Here is a 13,348-nt window from a genome sequence, read left to right on the forward strand (position 1 = left end):
GGTGGGGAGGGGAAGGGAAGGAGTTTGTAAGCCGCCTCTGAGACTCCTTTGGGTAGCGAAGGGCGGGATATAAATCCAATCTCTTCTTCTTCTTCTTCTACCTCACAGGGTGTCTGTGGTGGGGAGGGGAAGGGGAAGGAGTTTGTAAGCCGCTCTGAGACTCCTTTGGGTAGCGAAGGGCAGGATATAAATCCAATCTCTTCTTCTTCTTCTTCTACCTCACAGGGTGTCTGTGGTGGGGAGGGGAAGGGGAAGAAGTTTGTAAGCCGCTCTGAGACTCCTTCGGGTAGCGAAGGGCGGGATATAAATCCAATCTCTTCTTCTTCTTCTTCTACCTCACAGGGTGTCTGTGGTGGGGAGGGGAAGGGAAAGGAGTTTGTAAGCCGCTCTGAGACTCCTTTGGGTAGTGAAGGGTGGGGTATAAATCCAATCTCTTCTTCTTTTTGTAGAATCATGAAGGGAGGGAGGGAGGGAAGGAGGGGTTGACAGCCAGTTAGCTCCAAAAATGCAGGTTTTGCTTGCAGATGCAGAATGCATATAGAATACACAAATAAATAAACCAGAGGGGGGGGAAGCCAGTGCAGTGGGAATGCATGCGACTGCAAAGTCAACCCTTAAGGCCACTGACTCAGACCATTGGTCCATCAAGGTCAGTAACTGACCCTAATTGACCCTAATTAGGAAGCTTTCAATCAATGTCTCAGAAACTAGACAGGGGCTAGAACATAAACATCACATTGCTATGTGTGGTCAAGGAACATCCCTCAATTCCCCCAGGCAGCACCAATGCCCGCTATGCTGGAGTCACTTTGAGGGCTGGGGTCAGGGGTCAGACAGAGTTCCTGAGAGGGAAGGGGGCACAGATGCTGGCGGAAATAATTTCCCCGGCTCCATCTGCCTCCCTCCCTGCTCACTCTCGCTCTTCTCTCCCACCAGTTTGAGAGCCAGTTTGGTGTAGTGGTTAAGTGTGCGGACTCTAATCTGGGGGAACCGGGTTTGATTCCCCACTCCTCCACTTGCACCTGCTGATGTGACCTTGGGTCAGTCACAAGCTCTGGCACAGCTGTTCCTGAAAGAGCAGTTTGTGTCAGAGTTCTCTCAGCCCCACCCACCTTACAGGGTGTCTGTTGTGGGGAGGGGAAGGAAAGGAGTTTGTAAGCCGCTCTGAGACTCCAAGTGAAGGACGGGGTATAAATCCAATCTCTTATCTTCTTCTTCTCTTCACCTAGCTGCCTCTTTCCTCACCTAGCAGGGCCTCCTACTCAGTCAGCACTGCCTGCTAGTTCACCAATCTGGGGGCCATTACCCATCCACCCCCCACAAAAACTTTCTTCCCCCTCTGGTTGCCCTGCTGTCTTGGCAAAGTGCGGTCTCCCCCACCTTGTTGTTGTTGTTCAGTTGCACAGTCGAGTCCGACTCTTCGCGACCCCATGGACCAGATCACGCCAGGCCTTCCTGTCACCCGCCGTCCTCTGAAGTTGGCTCAATTTCATGCTCGTTGCATCTATGACACTGTCTAACCATCTCATCCTTTGCCGTCCCCGTCTTCTTTGACCTTCAATCTTTCCCAGCAACAGGGCCTTCTCCAGTGAGTGCTCCCTTCTCATTTGGTGGCCAAAGTATTTGAGCTTCAGTTTCATTATCTGGCCTTCCAGGGAACAGTCAGGGTTGATTTCTTTTAGGATTGACTGATTTGATCTCTTTGCAGTCCAAGGGACTCTCAAGAGTCTTCTCCAGCACCATAGTTTAAAAGAATCTATCCTTCGGCGCTCGGCCTTCCTTATAGTCCAACTCTCGCGGCCATACATGACTACTGGGAATACCATTGCTTTGACCATGCGGACTTTTGTTGGCAGGGTGATGTCTCTACTTTTCATCATGCTGTTTAGGTTCGCCATCGCTTTCCTCCAAAGGAGCAGGCGCCTTTTAATTTCATGGCTGCTGTCACAGTCTGTGGTGACCTGGGATCCCAGGAACGTGAAGTCTGTCACTACTTCCACGACTTCCCCTTCTATTTGCCAAGGAGTGATGGGGCCGGATGCCATGATCTTAGTTTTTTTGATGTTGAGCTTCAAGCCCACTTTTGCACTCCCCTCTTTCACTCTGAGCAAGAGGCTCTTTAGGTCCTCTTCACTTTCTGCCATTAGAGTGGCATCATCTGCATATCTGAGGTTGTTGATCTTTTCCCCAGCAATCTCCCCCACCTACACCAATGCTATATGCTCTCTTCACCTCAGGGAAAGGAATGGAGGGAGTTCAACATTTTAGTCCGCATTTACTTCAGGGATTGAGAGCCAGTTTGGTGTAGTGGTTAAGAGCGGCAGACTCTAATCTGGAGTTGATTCTCCACTCCTCCACTTGAAGCCAGCTGGGTAACCTTGAGTCAGTCATAGGTCTCTCAGCCCCCCCAAAATAAACCCAGCTCGCCACAAAAAAGAGCTAGAGTTTCAAGCTGCCAGACAATCTTCGGATCTCCTGGCTACACTACATCCACTGCCATGCAGTAACTGTATAACTGCTTGTTATTGCTTTGGGGGGGGGGTACCTGTATTGGCCAGAGACAAAAGGTCTGTGATGTCCTTGCTTATAGGGGAGATGGTTTTACCTTTAAACAAGCTTTGTGTACCTAAAGTTGGTAGATGTTGCTGCCACCAGGAATTAAAAATTCCAAATCTCTCTCTCTGCTGGTGGAATGACCTAGGGTCTGGGCACTTCAGAGGAATGCTGCCTTCCCGGAATGCTGCCTTCACATTTTTAAACTATGCTCTGCAGCAAGAATAGGGGGGAAATACCACAGGGTGCCGAATCAAAGAACTTGAATTTGAAAGCGGGGGGAATTCAGGCATTCCTAAAAAAACATTCCTGTCTGTAAGTCAGGCTATAACAAGCTTAATTTACGATCATCCAGATATTTTTTACTGCTTTCAGCACGAATGGGTAGGGCGGTCACCCAGTTAATGAAACCTTTGCAATTACTTGCATGACTTGGAAGAGCTTTTCCGCACTGAGGTTCTGCCACCGCTCAGCTTCTTAACTGTGTATGGCGACCGTTGCTCTCCTGTTCCCCCCCCCCCAGCTTTTCCCATGTGTTTTCAGGCCTTTTGCGAACACCCAAGTAAATCTTGAAGAATAACTTGGGAGAGCAGCACCTAACCAGGAAACAACACTGTCAGGGACAAGAAAAGCCAATGCAGTTAAGAAACCGAGATGGAGCAAAAACTCTACGCCCCTCTTCAAACTGCTTTTGTATTCCATTTTAGTAACTGGTTGTTAATGGTTTTTTACTGTCATTTCAGACGGACCTGCTTTAGTAACTGACTGCTAGCGGAATTTATTTACCTGGTCATACAAACCCACCTGCGATTGGTTAGCAAAGTGTGGTTGAGACTCTTTTGAGGGAAACTGCTTTTTTCCATTTTCAGCCCCTTCGTTGCGCTTCTGAATCGCTGTGGTGTGCTGTTTAAAAGGTCCACAGCGCTTCCTACGATGCTGCTTTTCCCCCACCCTTTTTCACAGCGCCATCTTCCTTGGACTTTTAAAAAGTAACACATTCTAAGTTGAGCGCTCTAACGCTAGACCAATATAGCACTTCAGTGCTATAGCAGCACCATTGAGATGCCTTGACTCAACGGAGTCAGTGTTTGAAATGACCATAGTGCTTCAGAGACGGCTTATTAATGGAGGGAAATTCTCTGTACGAAACCCCCGTCCCTGTATCACTTTCCTCGAAATTGGGCCAACAATTAATAACATCCAGTTTAGCTGTAATGTGAAAAGGGCCTCTGTGGAAAAGCCCTGAGTTAATTGACTGACGACTTCATGGCGCAGGAGCCAAACAACAGTTCTAAAACAAAAAGACTGTGTTCTTTCTTCTTATGTGAGGGCTGTACAAGACCCCACCTCAGAAGAGAACAAATGTAACGAAAACAGTTGTGAGAGTCTGACCCACAGATCAAGCAGTCAACAAGACTTGCAAAGAAAACGCTTTCTGTACATTATGGTCAACAAGCACTTCAACACAATAAACAAATTCCTTCAAAATACATCATTGACGTCGTCTCTGGATTATATAACAACATTTCAAAATTGGATCTTCCTCAAGAAATATTAGAGTAGTACAAAAGCTCTCTTGCTCATAAAGTGCTTTACAAAAAATCAGGAAAGGTAATACTTTTAGATAGGATTCCAGGTGAGACACCTGGGATCCATTAGAACGTTAGCAGCATATTTGAGCCTGAATACTTATTGAGATCAGCGTCCTATCTAAATTTATTATCGTTCATGACTTTTTGTAAAGCACTTTATGAACAAGAGAGCTTTTGTACTACTCTAATATTCCCTGAGGAAGATCCAGTTTTGAAACGTTGTTATATAATCCGGAGACGATGACAATGATGTATTTACACACTAGGATTTTCTTATGATTTGAAGGAATTTGTTCATTGTGTTTTTCCTGTGCGTTCCTGCTCAAAAATAGCCCTGGCTGTACTTATATGGGACGTAAATGGAGATCCACTTTGTCTAAGATTTTTTTGACTTGATAGACAAGACACAGATGGAGGTGAACAACAAAGGTTTATTTAACAAAAAATAAAGTGTTTAAGAACTTAGATATATAAAGTAAAACTACTCTCAAAGGAAGTAAATAACCCCTGAGGGGAGATTTGCTTCATCTTTCTCAGGACAGGTAACCTCACAGAGCCCTTTTCCACAGAACCTTCACATGCCAGTTAGGAGGAGGAGGAGATGAAGAAGAGGAGGAGGAAGAAGAAGAGGGGTGGTAGTAGTTGGATTTATACCCTGCCATTTACTCGGAGTCAGAGAGGCTTACAATCGCCTTCCCTTCCTCTTCCCACAACAGACACCCTGTGAAGTAGGTGGGGCTGAGAGAGCTCTGACAGAACTGCTCATGAGAGAACAGCTCTGAGAGAACTGTGACTGACCCAAGGTCACCCAGCCAAGCTGCATGTGGAGGAGTGGGGAATCAAACCCGGTTCTCCAGATTAGAGTCCATCGTTCTTAACCACTACATCCAAACTGGCTCTCTCTAAGCCTTTTAATGACTGATGGTGAAAGAGTGTTTATAGAGAATTTTCTTTTTCTGGGTCTTTTCACTGTCGCTCTATTGCAATTTTATTTCAAGAGTTTTGCACTGTTTTTGAGGCAATCTTTGAACTTTTTAGTGATCCGTATTCCATTTTTTTTTCCACAGCAGAACAGGAGCCTCCAGAGTCTCTAAATAAATAAATATGTGAATGAATAAGTAAATAAATAAGACTGGCCCCCAAACGTTGAAAATATTTCACTCTATGAACGGTGGCAACGTTTCTTCCTCTTCGTTTGATCAGGGCTACAATCCCATATCGGACATGTTCTGAAATAAGCGCTATTACATTCTATGGAATACACTTTCTTGGGAGCCAATTCCATTGACCCAAGCACTGATTACGCGGCACTGGGCCGCAGAAGGTTTCTAGCCAATCCATCTAGCTGAAGAATCAACCGCATGGGGCATGCCTAACCCCCGTCTTCTTGACCAAGAGGAAGCCAGGATGCACCTTTTGTAGCCGAGCATCATCCTTTCCTTCTGGAGTGGACATGACAGCAAACCAAAGCTAATGAGGCAATAGTGACTGTCTAGTCGGCTCTCTGCGGTGCTTCATGGTTTACTAACCCCCCGCTAGATCCTCTTAAGCACCAAAGGGGGCAGAAGCCTATCAACTTGCATTAGAGGCCCAAACGCCGAGACCAAGAAACAGCGTGACCTTATTAAGAGGTAAGGGAAGACATTTTAAAGCCACTTGTAGCAGCTGTTCATGGAGAGACTGTTACTTTGCTCTGTCGTTATGATGTTTACTCACGGGCACAGAATTCCGAATCCAAAGAGTCTCACGTTTTCCTTTTTAAAAAATATAAAGCTAATTTCTAGTCCTTATGCAATGATACATCTAGGGCTGCCCGTTGGAATGAGCGACTCAGCATGCCTGGGCACCGGGGGGCGCTACATCACTCTAAGTGTATATAGGTGCTATCTCCTTGAATGGGATGCCGCTCTTTGTCTTAACCTGGGAGCTGCCCTCTGACCCCTCCTCCCTCCCTTTGTCCTCTCACTCTCTGCACATGGCCTTCCATGAAGACACACGTCTCTGTCTCTACAGGTCTCTCCTGGAGAGACAAGGCCCTCATACTCCCACACGCACATGATGCCGGACAGGCTGGCCTTTTGTGAGAGAGAAAGTACTCTTTAGATTAGGTTTCTCTGTCTCCTTTTGACCATAATCTGAATGTGAACTGGATCTACTTGAATGAACGTAAGGCTGATTCTGCATTCTCTTTTCCCTCCATTGTTGTACAAAACCCATGTTGGAACAGAAATTCCCCTCTGCATTGCATGCTGCTTTCACTTCCTTTGATCATCGGATTTTATGGTAGCCTCCACACTCCATGTCGCTTTCGCTTTCTTTGATAATTGGATTTTATGGTAGCCTCCACACTCCGGGCCACTTTCGCTTTCTTTGATCATCGGGTTTTATGGTAACCTCCACACTCCAGGCCGCTTTCGCTTTCTTTGATCGTCGGATTTTATGGTAGCCTCCACACTCCATGCGGCTTTCGCTTCCTTTGATCATCGGATTTTATGGTAGCCTCCACACTCCATGCCGCTTTCGCTTCCTTTGATCATCGGATTTTATGGTAGCCTCCATAAAAATCCTGGTGGCAGTCTCACGCTGCTATGACTGGGCAAACTCTATTATATTAACCAAATACCTCAATATTGTCAACTCTGGGTTGGGCAATTCGTGGAGATTTGGGGGTGGAACCTGGGATGGGCAGGATTTGGGGAGGGGAGGATTTGGCCCCACTGCTGGACCTCCTGAGGGCCCCTGGTATTTCTGGCCACTGCGTGACACAGAGTGTTGGACTGGATGGGCCATTGGCCTGACCCAACATTGGCATCTCTTATGTTCTTATGACCTAGGCAGCATATAATACCATAGAGGTCTCCTTCCAAAGTGGCCATTTTCTCCAAGGCAGCCGATCTGTTGTAATTCTGGGAGGGCGGCACCCCTAGCCTAAAGTGATCCCTCAGCCCCCATTCTGGGTTCTGAGATTTCAACAGGAGCTGATCAGGATTGTTCCGTGGTCTGAGGATGGATCAAAGTGGCCCGTGCAACTCTTTGCCCCCCTCCTGAGGGCCACCAAATGGCAAATAAGTTAGCTGTAATATATACAGACTTCCTTCCAGTTTGGTGCAGTGGTTAAGTGCGCGGACTCTAATCTGGGAGAACCGGGTTTGATTCCCCACTCCTCCACTTGCACCTGTCTGGATGACCTTGGGAAAGCAGTAGTTCTGATAAGAGCTGTCCTTGAAAAAGAGCAGTTTCTGTCAGAGCTCTCTCAGCCCCACCTGCCTCACAGGGTGTCTGTTGCAGGGAGGGGAAGGGGAAGGAGATTGTAAGCCGCTCTGAGACACCTTTGGGTAGTGAAGGGCGGGGTATAAATCCAATCTCCTCCTCCTCCTCCTCCTCCTCCTCCTCCATTTAATCACCTGCCCAGGAATTTTGGTTTTCTTGAGACAAAATTTTGATTCTGTTGAAGGGTGGTCTGCGGCCTGTGGTTGCTCCGTCTCCAGCCTCAAACTCGCCCTTCCCGTCCCTTCCACTGCCCCAGTTTCCCAGCACTCTCCTGCCTACTGAGTCTTCCTTCCTTTCCTGCCTGCCCACCTCTCCACACCTCTGGCAGAACTATGGCTTGCCCAAGGTCATCCAGCCAGGTGCAAGTGGAGGAGTGGGGAATCAAACCCGGTTCTCCCAGATTAGAGTCTGCACACTTAACCACTACACCAAACTGGCTCATATAGGAACACATATCTCATATAGGAACTGTTGGGGGTACCATCCCATTCATCCATCACTGGGGGTATGCCAGATGGAACCAAAAACAGCCTTCCCCTGCTGGCGAAAGACACCAGTAGAGGAAGCCAGACAAATCTCTCGGGGGAGGGGGTTCCAAAGTTTTGGTGCTACGACCGAGAAGGCCCTTTCTCGGATCACCACCTGTCTAGCTTCAGATGGCAGGAGCAACAGAAGCAGGGCCTCCAAAGACAACCAGAGTGAACGGGTTTATATGGGAGAAGGCAGCCCTTAAGGTATGTCACTCCCAGACTGTACAGAGCTTTAACAATCAATTCCAGCACCTTGAATGGAGCCCAGAAGCAAATCGGAAACTAGTGAAGATGGAACAAGACTGGAGTGAAATGGTCCCTGCAACCCACTCTAGTCAACACTCTGGCCACAGCATGCTGTAGCTTCAAGACAGTCTTCAAGGGTAGCTCCATGTACAGCATGCTGTAGTAGTCTAACGTAGTTGTTCCCAGGGCATATACCACAGTGGCAAGAGACAGAGAGAGAGACGGATCTGCACAGGAACAAGCCCTTCGCTATCAAATGAAAGGACTGAAATCTTTGTGCAACTTGGCACACTGCTCACGACCTGCAATCTAGTTTCTGTACAACTATCTATCTTGTGGGTTTGTTACCTTTTGCAGATGCCAGCCGGCAAATGGGGTCCGCTTCTCGTGCCATATTCGGAGCTTGTAAAAGGTGCCCAGATCTGGGAGTTCGATCTGCAGGAAGAAGCACCAAGAGGTTCATAGTAGCATTTTCTTGTTAGGGGCGTGTCCACCCCTGGGGAGTGCTCGTGCAGAACTCCTCTCATCTTATTCCCGAGATACAGTGGTGGCGAACCTATGGCACGGGTGCCAGAGGTGGCACTCAGAGCCCTCTCTGTGGGCACGCATGCCATCACCCCAGCCAGGCCCAGACCATCATTAAAGTGTCGAATTCTCTGCCAAATAATTTTAAGTAAATCAAAGCATTTGGGATTGCTTTCCTTACTTTGTTTGGATCATCTTAAATTAATGTATGAGTTGTTTTTTCTAAAGTAAAACCTCAGTATTCAGGTTAAATTGCCGTGTTGGCACTTTGCGATAAATAAGTGGGTTTTGGGTCGCAGTTTGGGCACTCGGGTCTCTAAACGTTTCGCCATCACTGGAATAGACTGTACAGTCACCAGGGCTATTTTGGGGCAGGAACACACAGGAACGGAGTTCCGGCTGGCTCCTGAGTTGGCCACGCCCAGCAGGAACTCATTAGCATAATAGGCCACACCCAAAAGCAGAAACTCATTAGGATTGGCTACATTAGGGGTGTGTGGCCTAACATGCAAAGAAGCTCCTGCTACAAAAAAAGCTCTAGGTTTTGACAACAAACAAGGTAAACAGAATAAGAAGCAAAAGGTGGGTGTGGCTGGATGACCACACTTCTGGTAACATGTGGGTGTGGCCTAATATGCTAATGAGTTGTGCTATCAGGGGTGTGGCCTAATGTGCTAATGAGTTTCTGCTATTGGATGTGGCCTATTATGCTAATGAGTTCCTGCTGGGCTTTTTCTACCAAAAAAGCCCTGACAGTAACTACATATATACATGTTAGTAGCCAATCAGTACCTTGTGCCGAATCATTCTGACTCCAGCTCTCCAGCACTGGCTAAAACTAGTTTGCTCCAGCCTTATCTGTTAATTAGGAGCTGTCATCTGTCAGGCAGATGCATATGATCTGGAACAGCTTATGTCTTAGTACAATCAACACTCCCCTGAAGGGTATTCACTCTCTTCACGCAGCCTGGGGGTTTGACCGGCTATTCTTCTGTGCCTTCCACACAACACTAAGGGTGATTTCCCACAAGCGCTGCTCCGCGCTCACTCTTCTCTTTGGCTCGATGGTACGTGTCAATTTCACACAAGCTGCTGCGCAACTGCATTTTGCCCCACAGCTTCATGCAATTTTCCCCACGTCTACTCAGTCCTGTTTTTTGAGGACTGAGTAGACGCGGGGGAAATCGCACGAAGCTGTAGGGCAAAATGCGGCCGCGCAGCAGCTTGTGTGAAATTGACACGTACCATCGGGGCAAAAGGGAGGAGTGAGCGCGGAGCAGCGCTTGTGGGAAATCACCCTAACTGTAAAGAAAAAGTGTAATAGGATTTGGGCTGATTGGGCAAGACGAGAAGTCCTACCATGAACTTGTCAGTTTGTCCAGCTTCAAAGTTATCCGAGTTATTGTCCAGCTTCATTTCGTCTGACTTTCCTTTGTCACCAAAAATCTGGAAGAAGATAGGGGCATCTGTCCCCGCCCCCCTCATGTCACTTGTCCAGATCCACAGCGACCAAGGATTTTCTACCCAAAAAAGAAATCTAAATCACTGAAACGGCAACACTGGCGACAAACACCAAAGGGGAGAAACGAATACAAGACAAACGATAAGGTTGACTTTTTTTTTTTTAACTGCCACATGCGCGATCAGGAATTTTGCGCATGCGCAGTCGGGGTTCAGAACATCAGGTGCACAAAAGCCAACTGTATAGACATAGGTTTAGTCTTAATCCCCTCACTTCTGTTGAAGTTCTTTTTCATTGCTGTGAAGCGATGTTTGCCACACACAAATTGCTTTTCCGTTTAGAAAAGAGTCAACGAAGAGCTTTATAAAGCGATGCACCAAGAGAAAAAACTATGACCAAAAGAAAATTTTCTCCCTCTCCCAAAATTACTAGAACTCGAGGGCATCCAATGAAGCTGATGGGCAGTAGGTTCAGGATGGAGAAAAGGAAGTACTTCTTTACACAGAGAGTGATCAAATTTGTGGAATTCACTGCCAGAGGATGTCATGATGGCCACAGGAATCAACAGCTTTAAAAGGGGATTAGATGGGTTCATGGGGGATAGGTCTATCAGTGAAAACTAGTCATGGTAACTAAAGGGAACCTCCAGGTTCAGAGGCACTAAATCTCAATCCCAGAGCCAGGAGGCAACATCAGGGGAAGGTCTCGGCCTCTATGCCCTGTTGTTGGCCCTCCAGAGGAACTGGTTGGCCACTGTGTGAGACAGGATGCTGGACTAGACGGACCACTGGTCTGATCCAGCAGGGCTCTTCTTATGTTCTCATGAAGGCCTCGGCCTCTGTGCCCTGTTGTTGGCCCTGCAGAGGAACTGGTTGGCCCCTGTGTGGGATAGGATGCTGGAGTAGATGGACCCCTGGTCTGATCCAGCAGGGCTCTTCTTATGTTCTTATGAAGGCCTTGGACTCTCTGTCCTGTTGTTGGCCCTCCAGAGGAACTGGTTGGCCACTGTGTGAGGCAGGATTAGGGTTGCCAAGTCGTTGCAGTTGCCGCAGCGGGGGACTTCCGGGCGGCGACTGGAGTGTGTGTGTGCACACAAAGCACGCACGCGCCGCACTCACGTCACCCAGAAGTGACGTTAGGACACCGGGCATGCTGGGGGCGGGGCCACAAGCATTGGAAGGTGTTTGTGTGCACACAAAGCGCGCACGCGCTGCCCTAACGTCACTTCCTGGTGACGCGCACATTGGGGCAGGGTTCCCCCCGGGGCCCGATCCGCCGACGACGGGAAACGGGCCTCTGGGGCAGGGGTTTCCCCGCCCCCCAGGGGGATTTGGCAGCCCTAGACAGGATGCTGGACTGGATGGACCACTGGTCTGATCCAGCAGGGCTCTTCTTGTGTTCTTATGAAGGCCTCGGCCTCTATGCCCTGTTGTTGGCCCTCCAGAGGAACTGGTTGGCCACTGTATGAGACAGGATGCTGGACTGCATAGACCACTGGTCTGATCCAGCAGGGCTCTTCTTGTGTTCTTATGAATGGCTCGGCCTCTGTGCCCTGTTTTTGGCCCTCCAGAGGAACTTGTTGGCTACTGTGTGAGACAGGATGCTGGAATAGATGGACCCCTGGTCTGATCCAGCAGGACTCTTCTTATGTTCTTATATGTATGAGCCTAATTTACATTAAGTCCTTTACTTGTCCAAAAATTCTGGAATAACAGATGAAGGTTCTCCGGCATAGAGCTGCAGTGATGTGAAAAGGAAAGGCTACTGTATGATTAATAAAAGTGGATTTCCCCCTTCACAATGCCAGATATACTGGCCTCAAGCCATGGTCAATAATTATATAGTTCCTACAGGTTTCCCCACTAGGAAAAGCTAATTGGAGGGAAAACACTTCTTACTTTCAAGTGACGGGAAGAATAATTTGTAAGAAGGGTATCCACTCCAGAATTTAGGGGAGATTTGCATCACAAGTGTTAGAATTAAAGGACTGGGCACCGTCTCCTGCCTCAGCCTCCAGACTGCGTGGCAAGAGAGTCAGACAGCTAGATAAGCAAAGCTTCCTTCCTGTGTTTACTCTTCTGCCAATGTCCCTTTTTAAAATATTAAAATATAAGACTCTAGATTAACAGATAACAGAAAAAAGTAACATAGACATATACCGCTTGATCAGAGATTACAATATGTAAAATCATATAAATATATAGTGGATATTCCTTAGGACAAGGAGCTGTGGTGGCTCAAGTGGTTAAGACACTGAACTGCAGGCTGTGGAAGAAGAAGAAGAAGAAGAGAAGAAGAGATTGGATTTATACCCCGCCTTCACTTGGAGTCTCAGAGCGGCTTACAAACTCCTCTCCCTTCCCCTCCCCACAACAGACACCCCGTGAGGTGGGTGGGGCTGAGAGACCTCTTGACACAAACTGCTCTTTTTCAAGGACAGCTGTGCCAGAGCTTGTGACTGACCCAAGGTCACATCAGCAGGTGCAAGTGGAGGAGTGGGGAATCAAACCCGGTTCTCCCAGATTAGAGTCCGCACACTTAACCACTACACCAAACTGGCTCTCAGGGTAGTTCAGGTCGGTAGTTCAGCAGTTCGAGACCCAGGTTGCCGCATGACGGAGTGAGCTCCTGTCTCTAGTTCCAGCTCCTGCCAACCTAGCAGTTCGAAAGCAAGAAATTGCAAGTAGATAAATAGAGGTACCACTTCAGTGGGAATGTAACAGCGTTCCGTGCGCCTTGGTGTTTGGTCATGCCGGCCACATGACCACGGAAACATCTTCGGACAGCGCTGGCTCTTCGGCTTTGTAATGGAGATGAGCACTGCAACCCTAGAGTCGGATTCGACTGGCCTTTGAGCAAGGGAACCTTTACCTTTACCTTAGGACAAACACACAATATTAATAGGAGTTGTCAGACTCCTGGACGAGTTACTCTCAAAAACACTCTCTTTAGCAGTGATTCGTTTCTTTAGAAAGTAAGCAAGTTCCAGGTTAAAGCACCGCAGTGCTAGAACAAACGACTTTGACGGCTACCCTGATAATACAGGCAATTCAAAAGGACCCCTCCAATGCTCCCTCTAAGCTGTGGAGTCTTGCGAGCAAAAATTCGACTTTGTGAGCCACTGGCATTAAAGTGGTGAGTGAGCGATTTGGCCGCTGCATAAATCAGTT

General features: G+C 47.8%; 1 protein-coding gene across 1 annotated transcript in view; it reads right to left on the bottom strand.

Moving 5' to 3' along the window:
• LOC107106323 (lipoxygenase homology domain-containing protein 1-like) overlaps window positions 1–13,348 on the bottom strand; it is a gene marked incomplete at its 3' end in the record, with an annotated part of 139,154 nt that overhangs the window by 53,713 nt on the left and 72,093 nt on the right. The window contains exons 12-13 of the mRNA XM_015406454.1: window positions 10,076–10,236; window positions 8,540–8,626 (exon numbers count right to left, since the gene is read on the bottom strand). Of these exons, the coding sequence (XP_015261940.1) occupies window positions 8,540–8,626; window positions 10,076–10,236 (248 nt within the window). The remainder of the gene's footprint in view (window positions 1–8,539; window positions 8,627–10,075; window positions 10,237–13,348) is intronic.

The sequence above is a fragment of the Gekko japonicus genome, unplaced genomic scaffold (assembly GCF_001447785.1).
Source record: "Gekko japonicus isolate JY-2015 unplaced genomic scaffold, Gekko_japonicus_V1.1 scaffold3478, whole genome shotgun sequence".
In the NCBI taxonomy this organism is placed as follows: Eukaryota; Metazoa; Chordata; class Lepidosauria; order Squamata; family Gekkonidae; genus Gekko; species Gekko japonicus.